The sequence below is a fragment of the Stegostoma tigrinum genome, chromosome 41, assembly GCF_030684315.1.
Source record: "Stegostoma tigrinum isolate sSteTig4 chromosome 41, sSteTig4.hap1, whole genome shotgun sequence".
Lineage (NCBI taxonomy): Eukaryota > Metazoa > Chordata > Chondrichthyes > Orectolobiformes > Stegostomatidae > Stegostoma > Stegostoma tigrinum.
Window position 1 is genome coordinate 3,834,725 of NC_081394.1, and position 17,980 is coordinate 3,852,704.

A 17,980-nucleotide genomic window follows, 5' to 3' on the forward strand; every position below is an offset into this window, starting at 1 on the left:
CATGTGCTGAAAGGAGAGTCACATGGCCACACAGCGCAGAAACAGCCCATTCGGCCCATCTCGTCCATGCTGGCCAGTTTTCCCAAAACTCATCTCGTCCCACCTATTCGGCCCCTAAACCTTTCTTATTCTCGTATTTGTGCAACCGACTCTTAAATGTTGCAGTCGTAGCTGCATTTACCGCATCCTCCAGCAGCTCACTCCAAACATATCACCCCTCCCTGGGTGAAAAAGATGCCCTTTTGGGTCCAATTTCAAACCATTCCCCTCTCACCTTAAAATTATACCCCTCTCGTTTTGAACTACCCCGGGGGAAAGATCTTTGCTCCTCACCTTTTATCTGTGCCCCTTGTGACTTTATAAACCTCTATAAGATCACCCCTCAACTTCCTGCACTCCAGGGAAAGATGTCCCAGCCTGTCGGGTCTATCTACGGCAGCACTTTCAGGGAACTAGGGGCCTGAACCCCAAGGTTTCTCAGTTTGACAATGCTTCCCAGGGCCCTACCATTACCTAGATAAACCCTTAGATTTTTCCCCTCCTGTTCATTTTGTGGGTTGTAGGCATTGCTGGCTGGCCAGCATTTCTTGCCCATCCTTCGATGCCCCTTGAGAAGGTGGCGGTGAGCTGCCTTCTTGGGCTCTTTGTAGCAATTTGGTTTGCTAGGCCATTTCAGAGGGCAGTTGAGAGTCAACCACATTGCTGTGGGTCTGGAGTCACATGTAGGTAAGACCAGGCATGGGTATGAGATTTCCTCCACTGAGGGGCATTAGTAAACCAGATGGGGTTTTCTTGACAATTGGCAACGGTTTCACAGTGATCAGTAGATTCTTAATTCCAGACTTTTTTTTTGGAATTCCAATTCCACCATCTGCCGTGGTGGGATTTGAACCCAGGTCCCCCCGAGCATCAGCCGGGTCTCTGGATTAATGGCCCAGAGATGATACCACACGGCCATCGCCTACCTCTGGCATCTTTTCCCAAAATGCAACACCTTCACATTTGGCCAAATTACACTCCATCTGCCTCAGCCCATTGGCCCGATTGACCGATATTCCTTCGTAGTCTTGGAAAGCCTTTTTCACTGTCGATTGTACCAGCGAATTTTCAAACTTACTAACCACGCTTTCCCTAACGCCTCGCCTTCCCCCTGTATTCTTCATAGCATCAGGGGCCAATCTGTTCAATTTGACGTCATTCTTGACTTGCTTAGTGGGACACAAGTGGTGTTTTTATTTATATCCCCGAGATGAAGTATGGCTTGGAGAACTATGAAGCATTTTCTTCAATGTCGGCAATCAAACGGAGAAGGAGAGGGCAAAGGCCTTGAGCCCGTTCGTTGGTCTTTTGCTCTTAATGCTCTTGCAGAATCGCTGAGCAAGGCCAGGAATATCACAGTCTCATTCTGAGATCGTTGCAACATATTCCTTCAGAAATACTGGCTACGACAATGCTACCAATCTCAGTTGCAACAAGATTAATTCAGAGAGTGTCACTGGTCAGGCAGACGAGATCAGGGGCAGTTAGGAAGCACGGCCAGCATGTTAAAGCATGCAAAGGGAGGTCAGAATAGACACAATGTGACAGAGAGATCAGGAGAGGTGACTGAAGGTTGGCATCAGATAGCATCTTTAAGGACGACAGAGAGAGGGGGGAGTTGGAGAGATTTAAGGAGGGAGTTCCTGAGCTCAGTCATCTGTCCCCAATGGCAGAGCAATGGTAATCGGGGGTGGGGGGCACTGGGAAAGGAGGGGGTCACAGAGATAGAGAGGGGGTGTAGGGGGTCACAGAGATAGAGACCGGGTGTAGGGGCTGGAGGGGGTTACAGAGATAGGGAGGGGGCGTAGGGGCTGGAGGGGGCTACAGAGATAGGGAGGGGGTGTAGGGGCTGGAGGGTATTACAGAGATAGGGAGGGGGTGTAGGGGGATACAGAGATAGGGAGGGGGCGTAGGGGCTGGAGGGGGTTACAGAGATAGGGAGGGGGCGTAGGGGCTGGAGGGGGTTACAGAGATAGGGAGGGGGTGTAGGGGCTGGAGGGGGTTACAGAGATAGGGAGGGGGCGTAGGGGCTGGAGGGGGTTACAGAGATAGGGAGGGGGTGTAGGGGCTGGAGGGGATTACAGAGATAGGGAGGGGGTGTAGGGGCTGGAGGGGGTGTAGGAGGTAGAGACAAGTTATAAAGGATTGAAGGGTTTTGAAAGAACTCTGTGTAGTTTGGAAATGACAGAATCAGAGTATCACCGACCAACTGATGAAGACAATTATAAATCATGTGGCAGCTTGAAATGTTGTGCCTGTAGCTGGCCATTTCTCTCCATCTCGTGCGTTATTAGAACACAGGGACAAAAGCTGGTCCCAGCAGCAGATGTGCAAGGAGCAGGGGAGGACAGGTTTAAGGTTTCGGGGAAGAGCTGCACTGCAGGATGTGACAAAGACCTTTCTTAATGGAGTAAGGTTAATGAGCTGGAACTTACCGCCTAGGAGAAGCAGAGATAATGGATAATTTCGAAGGGGAATTAGAGGGATAAAAGAGAGAATTAAACTTGCAGGGTCTGTGAGGTCAGTGTGGAAGTGGAGCTGACTGGATTGCCCTATAGAGAGCTGGCACTGTGTTCATGGACTCAATGTTCTGTATGTGTGACGTGAAATTTGCATGAGGATTCCTGTGGAGAATTAACGAACCGATAGTGTTTGTGCTGTTCACACAGGCAGTGTGACCACTTTCACCTGGATGTTCTAAAGATCGGACAATGATCTGCAGGTTATCAGACACCCTGAGTGTACTGTGTAAACACTATCATTAGTTCAATCCATTACTGCTCACCACTCTGCTCTTAATGTGCTTTCATCTGTGTAGACTTTCTCGGCAATCTTTGAAAACAGAGACCATTCAGCCCACTGGTTCCTCCAGAGCCCAAAATCTCCCGATCTCAGTCTTGAGTAAACCCAGTGACAGAGCGCCTGCCCTCTGGGGCAGACAGTTCTAAAGATTCAGCAAACTCTGAGCGAAGATTTTTCTAGCGAGTTTTGAGAAGATTTGTAGCTCAGGTTGAGGTTCTGGATGTGAGTTTGCTGGCTGAGCTGGAAGGTCAGTTTTCAGATGTTTCATCACTATTCTAGGTAACATCATCAGTGAGCCTCCGACGAAGCGCTGGTGTTATGTCCCGCTTTCTATTAATTAAAGAGAAGATTTTTCTCTTGTTCCTATTCTCCCTTAGCCTGAGCCTGTGTATCCATCAGCCCCACTGGGTTTTGGCTGTTAACCCAGGGATGAAAATCCTTTTCGCATCCAACACTTTGCGTCATGCGTTTTAATGTTGTACAGGAAACAGACCCAAAGGCCAATCAGTCCATGCCGACCATAGTCCCAAACCAAGCTAATCCCACCCGCCTCCTCCAGGCCCAAATCCCCCCAGACCTTTCCTATTCACGTACTTATCCAAATGCCCTTGTAAGTGTCCCTCCATCCACCACTTCCTCTGGAAGATCATTCCACGTGCGAACCACCCTCTGTATAATAAAGTTGCCCCTCGGGTCATTTTTAAAACTCTCGTCTCTCACCTGAAATCTATGCCCGTTATTTATGAAATCCCCTGTCCTAGAGAAGAAATAATTGCCATTCACCCTATCCATGCCCCTCATGATTTTATAAACCTGTATAAGGTCACCTCTCGACCTCCTAATCTCCAGTGAAAGAAGTCCCAGCCTATTTTTATAACTTAGACCTTTCATTCCTGCAGCATCCTGGCAAATCTCTTCCAAGGTCTCTCTAGCTTCATAATTTAGTTCCTATAACTGGGTGACCTGAAGTGCACATAGAACTCCAGAAGGGGTCTCACCAACATCCTTTACAACCTAAACATGACGTTCCAGCTCCGACAGGCAAAAGGTCTGAGCAATGAAGGCAAGCGCGCTAAATGCCCTCTTAAACACCCTGTATATATATGATGCAAATTTCAATAAATTATGTACCTGAACATTTGGGTCTGTCTGTTCAAAAACAATGCACAAAGCCCTAACAAGATAACAAAGTGTGGAGCTGGATGAACACAGCAGGCCAAGCAGCATCTCAGGAGCATAAAAGCTGACGTTTCAGGCCTCGACCCTTCATCAGAGAGGGGGATGGGGTGAGGGTTCTGGAATAAATAGGGAGAGGGGGGAGGCGGACCGAAAATGGAGAGAAAAGAAGATAGGTGGAGAGGAGAGTATAGGTGGGGAGGTAGGGAGGGGATAGGTCAGTCCAGGGAAGACGGACAGGTCAAGGAGGCGGGATGAGGTTAGTCAGTAGGAAATGGAGGTGCGGCTTGGGGTGGGAGGAAGGGATGGGTGAGAGGAAGAACAGGTTAGGGAAGTGGCACTGCATCATAAAACCAGCCCAGCTCATCCCCTCCCCCCACTGCATCCCAAAACCAGCCCAGCCTGTCTCTGCCTCCCTAACCTGTTCTTCCTCTCACCCATCCCTTCCTCTCACCCCAAGCCGCACCTCCATTTCCTACCTACTAACCTCATCCCGCCTCCCTGACCTGTCCGTCTTCCCTGGACTGACCTATCCCATCCCTACCTCCCCACCTATACTCTCCTCTCCACCTATCTTCTTTTCTCTCCATCTTCGGTCCGCCTCCCCCTCTCTCCCTATTTATTCCAGAACCCTCACCCCATCCCCCTCTCTGATGAAGGGTCTAGGCCCGAAATGTCAACTTTTGTGCTCGTAAGATGCTGCTTGGCCTGCTGTGTTCATCCAGCCTCACACTTTGTATTCTCAGATTCTCCAGCATCTGTAGTTCCCATTATCACAAAGCCCTAGCATCTTTCTTAAAAAGCCAAGTCAATACCATTGACTATAACTCTGGTCTTTACACTTTGTACATTGGAATGCTGTGCAAGATCTTTTCAATGTACAATAGTATTGGGCAGCAAAATGGCTCAGTGTCAGGTCTCTCTTGGGTCTGCATGGTCTCCCCGTGTCTGTGTCGGTTTCCAGTTTCTACCCTCACACCAGAGATCTGTAGGTTAGGTGGATTGGCCATGGGAAATGCAGAATTACAAGGACAGGGCGGGAGCGATGGGTCTGGGTGGGATGCACTTCAAAGGTTTGGTGTGGATTCGACAGGCCAAATGGCCTGCTTCCACACTGTAAGGATTCTATCTCCAGTCAATTACCTGCCAATTGTAAGTTTATTCTCGATCGTCAGTAAAGTGATGGAAGGTGTCAGTAACAGAGCTATCCAGCAGCACCTGCTCAGCAATAACCTGCTCAGAGACGCCCAGTTTGGGTTCCGCCAAGGCCACTCAGCTCCTGACCTCATTACAGCCTCGGTTCAAACATGGACAAAAAGAGCTGAATTCCAGAGGGTGAGGGTGAGAGTGACAGCCCTTGATATCGAGGCTATATTTGACAAAATGTGGCATCAAGGAGCCCTGGCAAAACTGGAATCAATGGGTACCAGGGGCAAAATGTCTGATGATTGGAGTCATACCTGACACATAGGAAGAGGGTCGTGATTGTAGGAGGTCAGTCATCCCAGCTCCAGAACATCTCTGCAGGAGTTCCTCAGGATAGTGTCCTCGGCCCAACCATCTTCAGCTGCTTCATAAATGACCTTCCCTCCACCATAACGTCAGAAATGGGGACGTTCCCCCATGATTGCACAATGTTCAGCCCCATTCGAGACTCCTCAGATACTGAAGCAGTCCGTGCTCACATGCAACAAGATCTGGACAACACCCAGGCTTGGGCTGGCAAGTGGCAAGTGACATTCGTGCCACACAAATGCCAGGCTATGCCCATCACCAACGAGAGAACCTAACCAACAGCCCTTGGCATTTAATGCTGTCACCATCACTGAATCCTTCGCTAGCAATACCATTGACCAGAAACTCAACTTGAATAGCTGTACACACCCAGTTGCCACTGGAGCAGGTCAGAGACTGGGAGTCCTCTTGATTCCTCAAAGTCTGTTTTCTATAGACAAGGCACAAGTCAGGAGTGCGATGGAATATTCCCCACTTGCCCCTGGGTGGGGACAGCCCCAACAACACTCAAGAAGCTCGACACCAACCAGGATAGAGCGGCCCCCGCTCGATTGGCCTCACATCCACAAACATCCCACTCCCTCCCCCCTCACCGACGCTCAGTCGCAGCAGTGTGTACTATCTACAAGATGTTCTGCAGAGATTCACCAAAGATCCTCAGGCAGCACCTTCCAAACCCACGACCCACTTCCATCCAGAAGGACAAGGGGCAGCAGATACATGGGAACACCAGCTCCCTGCAAGTTCCCCTCCACTCCCCATCCTGACTTGGGAATATATCGCCGTTCCTTCAGTGTCGCTGGGTCAGAATCCTGGCATTCCCTCCCTAAGGGGCATTGTGGGTCAACCCACAGCACAAGGAATGCAGGAACTGGACAACATCCAGGCTTTGGAAGCTTGAGATCATGGAATGGTGGGAGCAAACTGTCTGATTCCGTGCTGTATGAGTCTATGATGTGTCACACAAATACTAAATAAGGACAATCCCAAACAAGACAGAATCAAACTACACAGAAACAGGAGGCCATTCAGCCCAATCTCCTTGAGCATATTACACAGGAACAGGAGGCCATTCAGCCCAATCTCCTTGAGCATATTACACGGGAACAGGAGGCCATTCAGCCCAATCTCTTTGAGCATATTACACAGGAACAGGAGGCCATTCAGCCCCCTCCCCAAGTCTATCACACAGAAAAAGGTGGCCACTCAGCCCCCTCCCCAAGTCTATCATACAGAAAAAGGAGGCCATTCAGCCCTCTCAAGCCTATCACACAGGAACAGGAGGCTGTTCAGCCCCCTCCTCAAGCCTATCACACAAGAACAGGAGGCCATTTGGCCCCCTCCTTGAGTCTATCACACAGGGACAAGAGGCCATTTGGCCCCCTCCTTGAGTCTGTTATACAGGAACTGAAGGAGGTTACTCAGCAGCTCACCACCACCTTCTGAAGGGTCAGTAATGGACAGGCCAATGCTGGCTGAAGCAGTGACATGGACATCCAATGACAGAATTTTTTTAAAAAACTGAAGACAGAAAGGAGTTTCACTTGAAGAATGACATCAGGCTCAAAACTCTGTTAGCTCTTTTTGCCTCTCTCTGCAGATGGTGCAAGACCTGCTGAGCTCCCCCAGCACTTTCTGTTTTAATTCCAGATTTCCAGCTTCTGCAGTATTTTGATTGTGTTACTCGGCTTTGAAGGGGGATTTGCAAATGGCTGTGTTCCAAGGTCCCTGCCCTGCTCAGTGGTAAAGATCATGAGCTTGGAACTTGCTGTTGAAAGGTGGATTATGGTCAGGATCTTTGGTGAGGTTCTGCAGAGCATCTTGTAGATGGTACAGAGATAATAGGAACTGCAGATGCTGGAGAATCCGAGATAACAAAGTGTGCGGCTGGATGAACACAGCAGGCCAAGCAGCATCTCAGGAGCACAAAAGCTGACGTTTCGGGTTTCTGATGAGGGGTCTAGGGCCGAAACGTCAACTTTTGTGCTCCGAAATTGCTGCTTGGCCTGCTGTGTTCATCCAGCTCCACACTGTGTTATTGTAGATAGTACACACTGCTGCGACTGAGCGTCGGTGGGGGGGAGGGAGTGGGATGTTTGTGGATGTGGTGCCAATCGAGCGGGGCTGCTCTGTCCTGGATGGTGTCGAGCTTCTTGAGTGTTGTTGGGGCTGTCCCCATCCAGGGGCAAGTGGGGAGTATCCCATCCCCCTCCTGACTTGTTCCAATGAGCGATTAAATCTGTTGTGAATAGACTGGTCATTTGGCCTCCTCCTCAAGCCTGGTCAACAGCAACATGTGACTCAGACCCCAACCCCATCTTGCATTTGTATAGCGCCAGCAACGGCTGGGCCACCTCTTGGCAACATTACAGCATAGAATCCCAACAGTGTTGAGCTGGACCGTTCGCTCCCATCCAGCCCACACCTACCCTACCTAGGGCAATACCAAGGCTCGAAGAGGCAAGTAACCTTCATGGCACACAAATGCCAGGCAATGACAATCTCCCACGAGAGAGAATCTAACCATCTCCCCATGGTATACAATGCTGTTACCATCACTGAGTATATCGAACGAGGTTTAAATTCCTGAGGTCAGGACATGGGTGGATGTAGGCCTGAGCACGAATGGTGAATCAAACAGAATCATAGACTGGTCATTAAGGCAGGATTCGAAGAGGTTACAGAGATGGGGGTGGTGTGGGGCAGGAGGGGGTTACAGAGATAGGGAGGGGGTGTAGGGTCTGGAGGGGATTACAGAGATAGGGAGGGGGTATAGGGGCTGGAGGGGATTACAGAGATAGGGAGGGGGTATAGGGGCTGGAGGAGGTTACAGAGACTGGGAGGGGGTGTAGGGGATGGAGGGGGTTACAGAGATAGGGAGGGGGTGTAGGGGCTGGAGGGGGATACACAGATAGGGAGGGGACATAGGGGATGACAGAGATTGGGAGGGGGTGTACGGGCTGGAGGGGGTTACAGAGATAGGGAGGGGGTGTAGGGGCTGGAGGGGGATACACAGATAGGGAGGGGGTGTAGGGGATGGAGGGGGTTACAGAGATAGGGAGGGGGTGTAGGGGCTGGAGGGGGATACACAGATAGGGAGGGGGCGTAGGGGATGACAGAGATTGGGAGGGGGTGTAGGGTATGGAGGGGGATACACAGATAGGGAGGGGGCGTAGGGGATGACAGAGATTGGGAGGGGGTGTACGGGCTGGAGGGGGTTACAGAGATAGGGAGGGGGTGTAGGGGATGGAGGAGGTTACAGAGATAGGGAGGGGGTTACAGAGATAGGGAGGGGGTGTAGGGTCTGGAGGGGATTACAGAGATAGGGAGGGGGTGTAGGGGCTGGAGGGGGTTACAGAGATAGGGAGGGGGTTACAGAGATAGGGAGGGGGTGTAGGGGCTGGAGGGGATTACAGAGATAGGGAGGGGGTGTAGGGGCTGGAGGAGGTTACAGAGATAGGGAGGGGGTTACAGAGATAGGGAGGGGGTGTAGGGTCTGGAGGGGATTACAGAGATAGGGAGGGGGTATAGGGGCTGGAGGAGGTTACAGAGATTGGGAGGGGGTGTAGGGGATGGAGGGGAATACACAGATAGGGAGGGGACGTAGGGGATGACAGAGATTGGGAGGGGGTGTACGGGCTGGAGGGGGTTACAGAGATAGGGAGGGGGTGTAGGGGATGGAGGAGGTTACAGAGATAGGGAGGGGGTGTAGGGTCTGGAAGGGATTACAGAGATAGGGAGGGGGTGTAGGGGCTGGAGGGGGTTACAGAGATAGGGAGGGGGTGTAGGGGCTGGAGGGGGTTACAGAGATAGGGAGGGGGTGTAGGGGCTGGAGGGGGTTACAGAGATAGGGAGGGGGTGTAGGGTCTGGAGGGGATTACAGAGATAGGGAGGGGGTATAGGGGCTGGAGGAGGTTACAGAGATAGGGAGGGGGTGTTGGTGATGGAGGGGGTTACAGAGATAGGGAGGGGGTGTAGGGGCTGGAGGGGGTGACGGAGGGATGATTGTGGAGTGTGTCGAATGCACTGAAACATCTCTCATTGGCTGAGTGCCGGAGTGAGGGTGAACAGCTGTGTCTGTACCCCGGGGCTCAGCTCCAGTCCCGGGCTGATCCACACTTTCTCTCCGCCTTTAGTTTGCGGTGTGTCGGGAGAGGCCTGGGGTTCGGTGTCGACAGTGCGCGCTCCAGTGGCCACCCAACACGGACAGGTGTCGCCCCCTGTGGGCACCAGGAAGACATTGCAGGACAGACTCAATGGCTCCCCCAGGTGCACACGCTCCTTGGGGATTCGGCAAGGGAATCTGTTCGGCCCATCGGGTCAGTGCTGGCCCTGGGAGACCAGTCTGTACAGACTGCTGCTACCGAGCGTCTGTGGTGGAGGGAGTGGATGTAGTGTTAAGCAAGGGTGGTGCTGGTTTGTCCTGGATGGTGTCGAGCTTCTTGAGTTGCCCCCATCCAGCAAGTGGGGAGTATTCCGTCACACTCCCGACTTGTGTATGAGAGCGATTAAATCTGTTCTGGAGTGTGTGAAAAGCACATGTTTGCAGCTCACGATTTATTTTGATATCCTGTGCTAACACTGACCTAGTGCCTGTGTCCGTCCCTCAGCGTCAAATTTTGAGCCAGGGACCCCCCCGAGGCAGACAGCCGACCCCCTCTCAGCCAGACACAATGTCTGACACCCCTCTCTTAAAGACTTGACAGACTTCCTCTGGCCTTGCCAGTGTTAAATTGGTGGGAACTCCCTTGTGTTCTCTCCAAGGAAACTGAGGCGGCCATTCCACTCACTCCACGAGCCTCTTCCACAGATCCAGGCCATTCGGTCCCCATCCCAGCTGCTACGCAGGAACAGGAGGAGGCCATTAACTCTCCCTCCAACCTGTAACCCAGGAAAAGGAGGAAGCCATTCGGCCCCTTAAGCCCATTCTACTGCTGAATCATATCACGGTTAATTAGCATTCTGACTACATCGAGCTGCCGTGTTTTCGATATCGTTAATCCCCTTCCCCTACAACAATCTGATCGGAGATAACAAGCTGTGGAGCTGCAAGAACACAGCAGGCCAAGTAGCATTGTAGGAGCAGGAAAGCCAAACAATCTGATCGGTCTGTTTTAGGATTTTGTCTACGACCCCCACGAGGAGAAACTTTCAGGTTCTCACTCCCCTGTGTGTGTGTGTGTGTGTGTTTTGTGTCAGAAAGTGCCCCCTGAACGTTTCGGCCTGTTTTGGAAGACTCTGCCCCTCGCTCCCGAACCTCTCCAGGGCTGAATGGAGAGACACCATCCCCCCCCGACCCCGGGTTTCATCATCTCCAGCCCCCATCCTTCGCCCTTCCCGGAAACTCAGAGCGAGCCGAGCTGAGATGCTGGAGGACACTGTGTAGCGAGAGCGGTGGGTGGCGTGGAGAATAAAAACAGACGGACGGGCGGGACGTGTTTGCGATGGATTTTATTGATCCAACCATGACCTGGTCCAGAGGAATCAGAGTGAGGAGATGGTGCAGAGAGTGTGACTCCGAACCGCGCTCCCCGGAGGGCGGGGGAGCAGCCAGCTCCGGGCCCTCAATTACTGGCGACGGTGGCGTGAACCCAGGAGACGTAGTTGCAGACCTTGGTGTAGACTCCGGGGTGATTCCGCTCGGCGCAGCCGTATCCCCAGGAGACGATCCCCTGGAGCACTCCGTTACAGACCACGGGCCCTCCGGAATCCCCCTGGAACCGGAACAAGAGGCACCATCCGTCATCAGCTCCGATACAGGGGGGGATGGGCCAATCACAGGGCGCCCTAGCCGCGGGCCCCGCCTCCTACACGTGGAGATTTCCCTCTGCGCGGAATAAGCCACGCCCCTCCGAGGTCACACCCCCGTCTCAGGACCGGTGAAACCCCGCCCACTTCCGTCAGAAGATGCCCCACCCTTTGATGCCAGCCTAAGCCCCGCCGCCTCACCCTTGGCAGAAGCCCGCCTGTTCAGCTACAGATGCAGAGAGAGCAAGGTGTGGAGCTGGATGGACACAGCAGGCCCAGCAGCATCAGAGGAGCAGGAAAGCTGCCGCTTCGGGCCTAGACCCTTCTTCAGAAATGGGGGAGGGGAAGGGGCTTCTGAAATAAATAGGGAGAGAGGGAAATAATAAAATGTGAGGCTGGATGAACACAGCAGGCCCAGCAGCACCTCAGGAGCACAAAAGCTGACGTTTCGGGCCTCAACCCTTCATCAGAGAGGGGGAGGCGGATAGAAGATGAATAGAGGAGAAGGTACGGAGAGGAGACGGACTGATCAAACAGGCGACCTGACCTCTTTGGTTCTCGGGCCGGAACGTCAGCTTTCCTGCTCCTATGATGCTGCTGGGCCTGCTGTGTCCATCCAGCTCTACACCTTGTTATCTCAGATTCTCCAGCATCTGTAGTTCCTACCATCTCTGAATCAGTTGTCGATGAACACCGCGATAATAAAGTGTGAGGCTGGATGAACACAGCAGGCCCAGCAGCATCTCAGGAGCACAAAAGCTGACGTTTCGGGCCTAGACCCTTCATCAGAGAGGAGAATGGGGTGAGGGTTCTGGAATGAATAGGGAGAGAGGGGGAGGCGGACCGAAGATGGAGAGAAAAGAAGACAGGTAGAGAGGAGAGTATAGGTGGGGAGGTAGGGAGGGGATAGGTCAGTCCAGGGAAGACGGACAGGTCAAGAAGGTGAGATGAGGTTAGTAGGTAGGAGATGGAGGTGCGGCTTGGGGTGGGAGGAAGGGCTGGGTGAGAGGAAGAACAGGTTAGGGAGGCAGAGACAGGTTGGGCTGGTTTTGGGATGCAGCGGGTGGAGGAGAAGAGCTGGGCTGGTTGTGTGGTGCTGTGGGGGGAGGGGACGAACTGGGCTGGTTTAGGGATGCGATGGGGGAAGGGGAGATTTTGAAACTGGTGAAGTCCACATTGATACCACTGGGCTGCAGGGTTCCCAAGCGGAATATGTGTTGCTGTTCCTGCAACCTTCGGGTGGCATCATTATGGCACTGCAGGAGGCCCAGGATGGACATGTCATCTAAAGAATGGGAGGGGGAGTGGAAATGGTTTGCGACTGGGAGGTGCAGTTGTTTATTGCGAACCGAGCGGAGGTGTTCTGCAAAGTTTGAGCCTAGATCCTTGATCAGAGGCCTGCTGCGTTCATCCAGCCCCACACCTTGTTACCTCGGATTCCCCAGCATTTCCGCATGGTCAACCTCCCACAGCCAGGAACCCTAAACCCCGCCCCTGTCGTCACGGAAACAACGCCCCCAGCGCGGCGTAAACCCCGCCCCTACGTTGACAGATAACCCCGCCCCTCGGGACGCGGGGACGCACTGCCCGCACTGGGCACGGCTGGCACCTCCCACTCATTTATGTACAAGTCCCGCCCCCTTAGAGCGACAGTGGCACAGGCTCCAGCGGCAGGGGATAGGCCACGCCCCTAGGTGTGACACTGTGACCCCGCCCCCTCAAACTGGGGTGAAGCCACGCCCCTTTATGGCGCGAACAACAGAGGCTGAGAGGAAGCCATGCCCCACGGCCCAGGGTGGGTGTGGGGGGGGGGGGTGGGGGGGAAATGACCCCGCCCCCTAATAGTCGTGGTAGCCCCGCCCCCGCGGTACACGGTGACCCCGCCCCCTCAGACAGAGGAGATCGGCAGCACCGGCTGATTCACGACTTCGGCCCATCGGGTCCGTGCTGGCCCTGGGAGGCAGCGTTCCAGCTTAGCCCCGCTCGCAGTCCCATTCACGCCTCCGCACCCCGGCCGCCCCCACCCCCGGCCCGGCCCGGTTGGAGGACCCTACCTGGCAGGAATCCTTGCCTCCCTCCAGGTACCCGACGCACATCATGCTCTGGGTGATCATCCCGGGGTAGGCGTGGTGACAGGCTTCATCGCTCAGCACCGGGGCATCCAGGCACTGCAGCTCGTCCCCTGAAACCGCTAAAGGAACAGGCCCGGAGGTTAGAGGGCAGCACCCTGACTGGTACCCTCACTGGCGGGGAGGGGAAGGTTGGAGGGAATGCCTTTCTATAGCGCCGGTCACCTCCCCCGGGCATAGTGTTCGGGTGCCGCCAGCAGCTAGTGCAGCTGATCGCCTGCGCACAGCAAGATCCCAGGGAGATATCCTGTTTGGTGGAGGGGAGGTGAACACATGGGGCTGCGGGGGTAGCGGCGGTGTGAAGGATATGTCGGGAAGGGGGGGTGTGTGGGTGTCAGCTGCTGGCCCAAACCGAGCCCTAAGCAAACCCCACAAATGGTCAGACGTGGGATCCCTGACAGCGCCCCATACCTGACCCTCCCCCCACCAAAGCCCCCTCCCACCCACCTCCAGGGTGCAGGCGGGCACTCTCACTGCTCTGAAAGATGGCCTGCCCCTGGGGTGGCGGCACTTCCCCCTCCCCGACCAACCCGCTAAGCCCCATTGCCTGGGTTCCCCGGGGGAGGGGGGTGCTTCGAGCCGGTTTCCCTCCGTTTCCGAGCACGGGTGACCCTCCCAGACCGGAGCTGGACCCTTTCAATCCCGGCCCAGAGCCTGGCAGTGGATGTGCCCGCTCACTGAGCACCCCCTGCGAGCTCTGCCCCCATCTCCTAGCCGTACCGTTCTGTGGGATCTTGCTGTGCACACGGCGGGATGTGGAAGCGATCCGCAGGCTCACGCTCACTGCAGTTGGGGGTAACACATTGGAGGGGGGTGGGTGAGGGAGCTTTGAGGAATCCCAGGGTGAGGGTTAGCCCGGGAGGGGACGTGGGGGTTGCTCGGGTGAACTGGTCAGGGCTACAGTCCCTTGTGCCCATCCGCCCGCTCCCTGGGATGGCACAGGCTGCCATTTCCAGTGGGTACAGCTCCGTGGGCGATGTGGGGAAGGTACAGATCCTTCATGAGTCTTATCCTCTCCCTCTCCACATCCACCCCCATCCACAGCACCCTCTGCCTCCCCACCCCTCACCCTCCTGCCCACAGGTGAGTGGAACCCGTCCCTTACTGTCGGACTTGGTGCTTCCCCAGCCGGAGATCAGGCAGCTTTCCCCGGCGGTGGCACAGCTGCTCGGCAGAGCGACACTTCCCACGTTCCGGTTGAATCTGGCGGGTTCGCTCAGTTTGATCAGCATGATGTCGTTGTCCAGAGTGTAGTAGTTATATCCAGGGTGCCTGATGACTCTGGAAGACCGAATGAACTGCTCGGTCCCTTCATACTGCGCGATATTGTGTTCTCCCAGACGGACCTCGATTTGACTGGCAATGAGATAAAAATATCTCGACTGAGAGAGAGAGATGGGAGACAGGCGGGACATTCTCAGGAGCCTGTGACTGCAGCTGAACGATCTGGGACCGCAGGCCGTTTGCCCCGGGGCAGTGAGAAGGGTCTGCGACCCGTTGGGAAAGCATTCTGTTAGCAATTGGCAACTGTTCCAAACACAGCCCTTTCTCACTAGCCCACAGCACCCTCACTCTCACCTAATGTCACTACACACATAGGGATAGGGAGGGGTTTACTGGTGCAGGGGGTGACAGGGTTAGGGAGGGGTTTACTGGGTGCAGGGGGTGATAGGAATAGGGAGGGGATTACTGGGTGCAGGGTGTGACAGGGATAGGGAGGGGATTACTGGGTGCAGGGGGTGTCAGGGATAGGAAGGGGTTTACTGGGTACAGGGGGTGACAGGGATAGGGAGGGGATTACTGGGTGCACGGGGTGACAGGGATAGGGAGGGGATTACTGGGTGCAGGGTGTGACAGGGATAGGGAGGGGATTACTGGGTGCAGGGGTTGACAGGGATAAGGAGGGGATTACTGGGTGCAGGGGGTGCCAGGGACTGGGAGGGGATTGCTGGGTGCAGGGGGTGACAGGGACAGGGAGCGGTTTAATGGGTGCAGGGGGTGACAGGGACAGGGAGGGGTTTACTGGGTGCAGGGGGTGCCAGGTATAGGGAGGGGATTACTGGGTGCAGGGGGTGTCAGGGATAGGAAGGGGTTTACTAGGTACAAGGGGTGACAGGGATAGGGAGGGGTTTACTGGGTGCAGGGGGGTGACAGGGATAGGGAGGGGGTTACTGGGTGCAGGGGGTGACAGGGTTAGGGAGGGGATTACTGGGTGCAGGGTGTGACAGGGATAGGGAGGGGATTACTGGGTGCAGGGGGTGCCAGGGACTGGGAGGGGATTGCTGGGTGCAGGGGGTGACAGGGACAGGAAGCGGTTTAATGGGTGCATGGGGTGACAGGGACAGGGAGTGGTTTACTGGGTGCAGGGGGGGTGACAGGGACAGGGAGTGGTTTACTGGGTGCAGGGGGGGTGACAAGGACAGGGAGGGGTTTACTGGGTGCAGGGGGTGCCAGGTATAGGGAGGGGATTACTGGGTGCAGGGGGGGTGACAAGGACAGGGAGGGGTTTACTGGGTGCAGGGGGTGACAGGGACAGGGAGTGGTTTACTGGGTGCAGGGGGGGTGACAAGGACAGGGAGGGGTTTACTGGGTGCAGGGGGTGCCAGGTATAGGGAGGGGATTACTGGGTGCAGGGGGGGTGACAAGGACAGGGAGGGGTTTACTGGGTGCAGGGTGTGCCAGGTATAGGGAGGGGATTACTGGGTGCAGGGGGTGTCAGGCATAGGGCGGGGATTACTGGGTGAAGGGGGTGCCAGGTATAGGGAGGGGATTACTGGGTGCAGGTGGTGTCAGGGATAGGAAGGGGTTTACTGGGTACAGGGGGTGACAGGGATAGGGAGGGGTTTACTGGGTGCAGGGGGGTGACAGGGATAGGGAGGGGGTTACTGGGTGCGGGGGGTGACAGGGTTAGGGAGGGGATTACTGGGTGCAGGGTGTGACAGGGATAGGGAGGGGATTACTGGGTGCAGGGGGGTGACAGGGATAGGGTGGGGGTTACTGGGTGCAGGGGGTGACAGGGTTAGGGAGGGGATTACTGGGTGCAGGGTGTGACAGGGATAGGGAGGGGATTACTGGGTGCAGGGGGTGACAGGGACAGGGAGTGGTTTACTGGGTGCAGGGGGTGCCAGGCATAGGGCGGGGATTACTGGGTGAAGGGGGTGACAGGGACAGGGAGGGGATTACTGGGCGCAGGGTGTGACAGGGATAGGGAGGGGATTACTAGGTGCAGGGGGTGACAGGGACAGGGAGGGGATTACTGGGCGCAGGGGGTGACAGGGTTAGGGAGGGGATTACTGGGTGCAGGGGGTGCCAGGGATAGGGAGGGGATTACTGGGTGCAAGGGGTGCCAGGGATCGGGAGGGGTGTTTTGACCTGAAACGTGCATTGAAGTTGAATGTTTGTGGAATGTGTTCCTGGATTGTGGAGTGAACATTGACTGAACGGGACACTGAGTGAGCCAGAGCCAGTGAGGGTGGGGGTGGGGGTGGGGGTGGGGGTGGGGGAGGGCAATGGGGCAGTAGTGGAACATCAGGACCGCGGAGCGTGGGAATCTGACGGGAACGAGCAGTATTTTCGCCGTGTGTCACCGGAGACTGTGGTCAGAGTTTCCCCATGGTACGGTTGTGGGCGGATAGGGTTGGAATGGGACTAGTATCACCGAGAACGGGAATGGCCTCACCCTGAGTGTCGGAGGGGAGGGTGAGGAGTATGGCACCGTGTCGAGGTCTGTGCCAGTGGCCGAAGGCAGCAGCTGGCTCAACTCCTGACCCGTGCCCCCGTCTCATACTTACCTAGTGTAACAGTGAGCAGCAGAGACTACCCAGTCAGGGCTGATGAGGGATCCTCCGCACATGTGCCAGCCCACATTCAGGGAGACAATCCAGGGCACTGAATGCTTGGCACACTCATACCCACCAACAATCTTGTCATCATCCAACGGGGCAGCGGCTGAGGCATCAAACAGAGAACATTGTTAAACATCAGGGGAATGGATAGGATGGGCGGCAGAGAGAGAGAGAGAGAAGTCGGGGTGAGGGGGTTGAGAGCAGAGTTCCACAGAGAGAGAGAAAACTGGGAAGATGCGGGGATGAGTAAAGATCACACACAGAGAGAGAGAGAGAGAGTTGGGGGTGGAGGAGGATGAGCAGAGATCGCAGAGGGAGGGAATTGAGGGTGAGGGGTTTGAGACCAGAGGTCGTAGAGAGAGAGAAAGAATTGCCGGGGGGAAGGGGTGTTGACAGCAGAGATCAGCAGACTTGAGGTTGAGGGGAGGAAGACCCGAGATCCAGAGCGAGAGAGAATTGGGGGTGAGGGGCTTGAGAGCAGAGATCCCAGAGAGAGAGAATTGGGGGAAGTGGGGAAGGGGGTTTGAGAGCAGAGATCCCAGACAGAGACAGTTGGGGGGGGTGGGGGGCACTGGGGAGGGTAAAGGGAGAGGAAAGGGGCTCCTGGAGCTAGTTACCAGCAAGGCCGAGGAACACGACGAGCAGAAAGCACTTCATCTCCGCTTCTGGTCCGGCTGTGGCTGAGGGCAGGCCGGCCCGGGCCGCTTTATAGTCTGTCGGTGCCCT

The 17,980-nt window shown here is 55.1% G+C and overlaps 2 protein-coding genes across 3 annotated transcripts in view; one reads left to right on the forward strand and one right to left on the reverse strand.

The window, feature by feature from the left end:
- The window catches only part of LOC125448454 (uncharacterized), a 130,959-nt gene that overhangs the window by 83,085 nt on the left and 29,894 nt on the right, over positions 1-17,980 (forward strand). The window contains exons 18-24 of the mRNA XM_059641281.1: positions 1,369-1,563; positions 9,669-9,879; positions 10,297-10,415; positions 11,012-11,345; positions 12,726-12,807; positions 12,926-13,075; positions 14,493-14,921. Coding sequence (XP_059497264.1) covers positions 1,369-1,563; positions 9,669-9,879; positions 10,297-10,415; positions 11,012-11,345; positions 12,726-12,807; positions 12,926-13,075; positions 14,493-14,921 — 1,520 coding nt within the window. The remainder of the gene's footprint in view (positions 1-1,368; positions 1,564-9,668; positions 9,880-10,296; positions 10,416-11,011; positions 11,346-12,725; positions 12,808-12,925; positions 13,076-14,492; positions 14,922-17,980) is intronic.
- Positions 10,969-17,911, reverse strand: LOC132206723 (trypsin-like). Of its 2 annotated transcripts, none has more exons than XM_059641428.1 (5): positions 17,872-17,911; positions 17,201-17,357; positions 14,515-14,765; positions 13,335-13,471; positions 10,969-11,246 (listed from the first exon to the last, which is right to left on the reverse strand). In XM_059641428.1, the coding sequence occupies exons 1-5, from the start codon at positions 17,909-17,911 to the stop codon at positions 11,097-11,099; spliced, it is 735 nt and encodes a 244-aa protein (XP_059497411.1). In that variant the 3' UTR covers positions 10,969-11,096. The 2 variants fall into 2 exon arrangements, with proteins under 2 accessions (XP_059497411.1, XP_059497412.1); XM_059641429.1 differs by having other exon boundaries at positions 13,335-13,462; positions 14,491-14,765.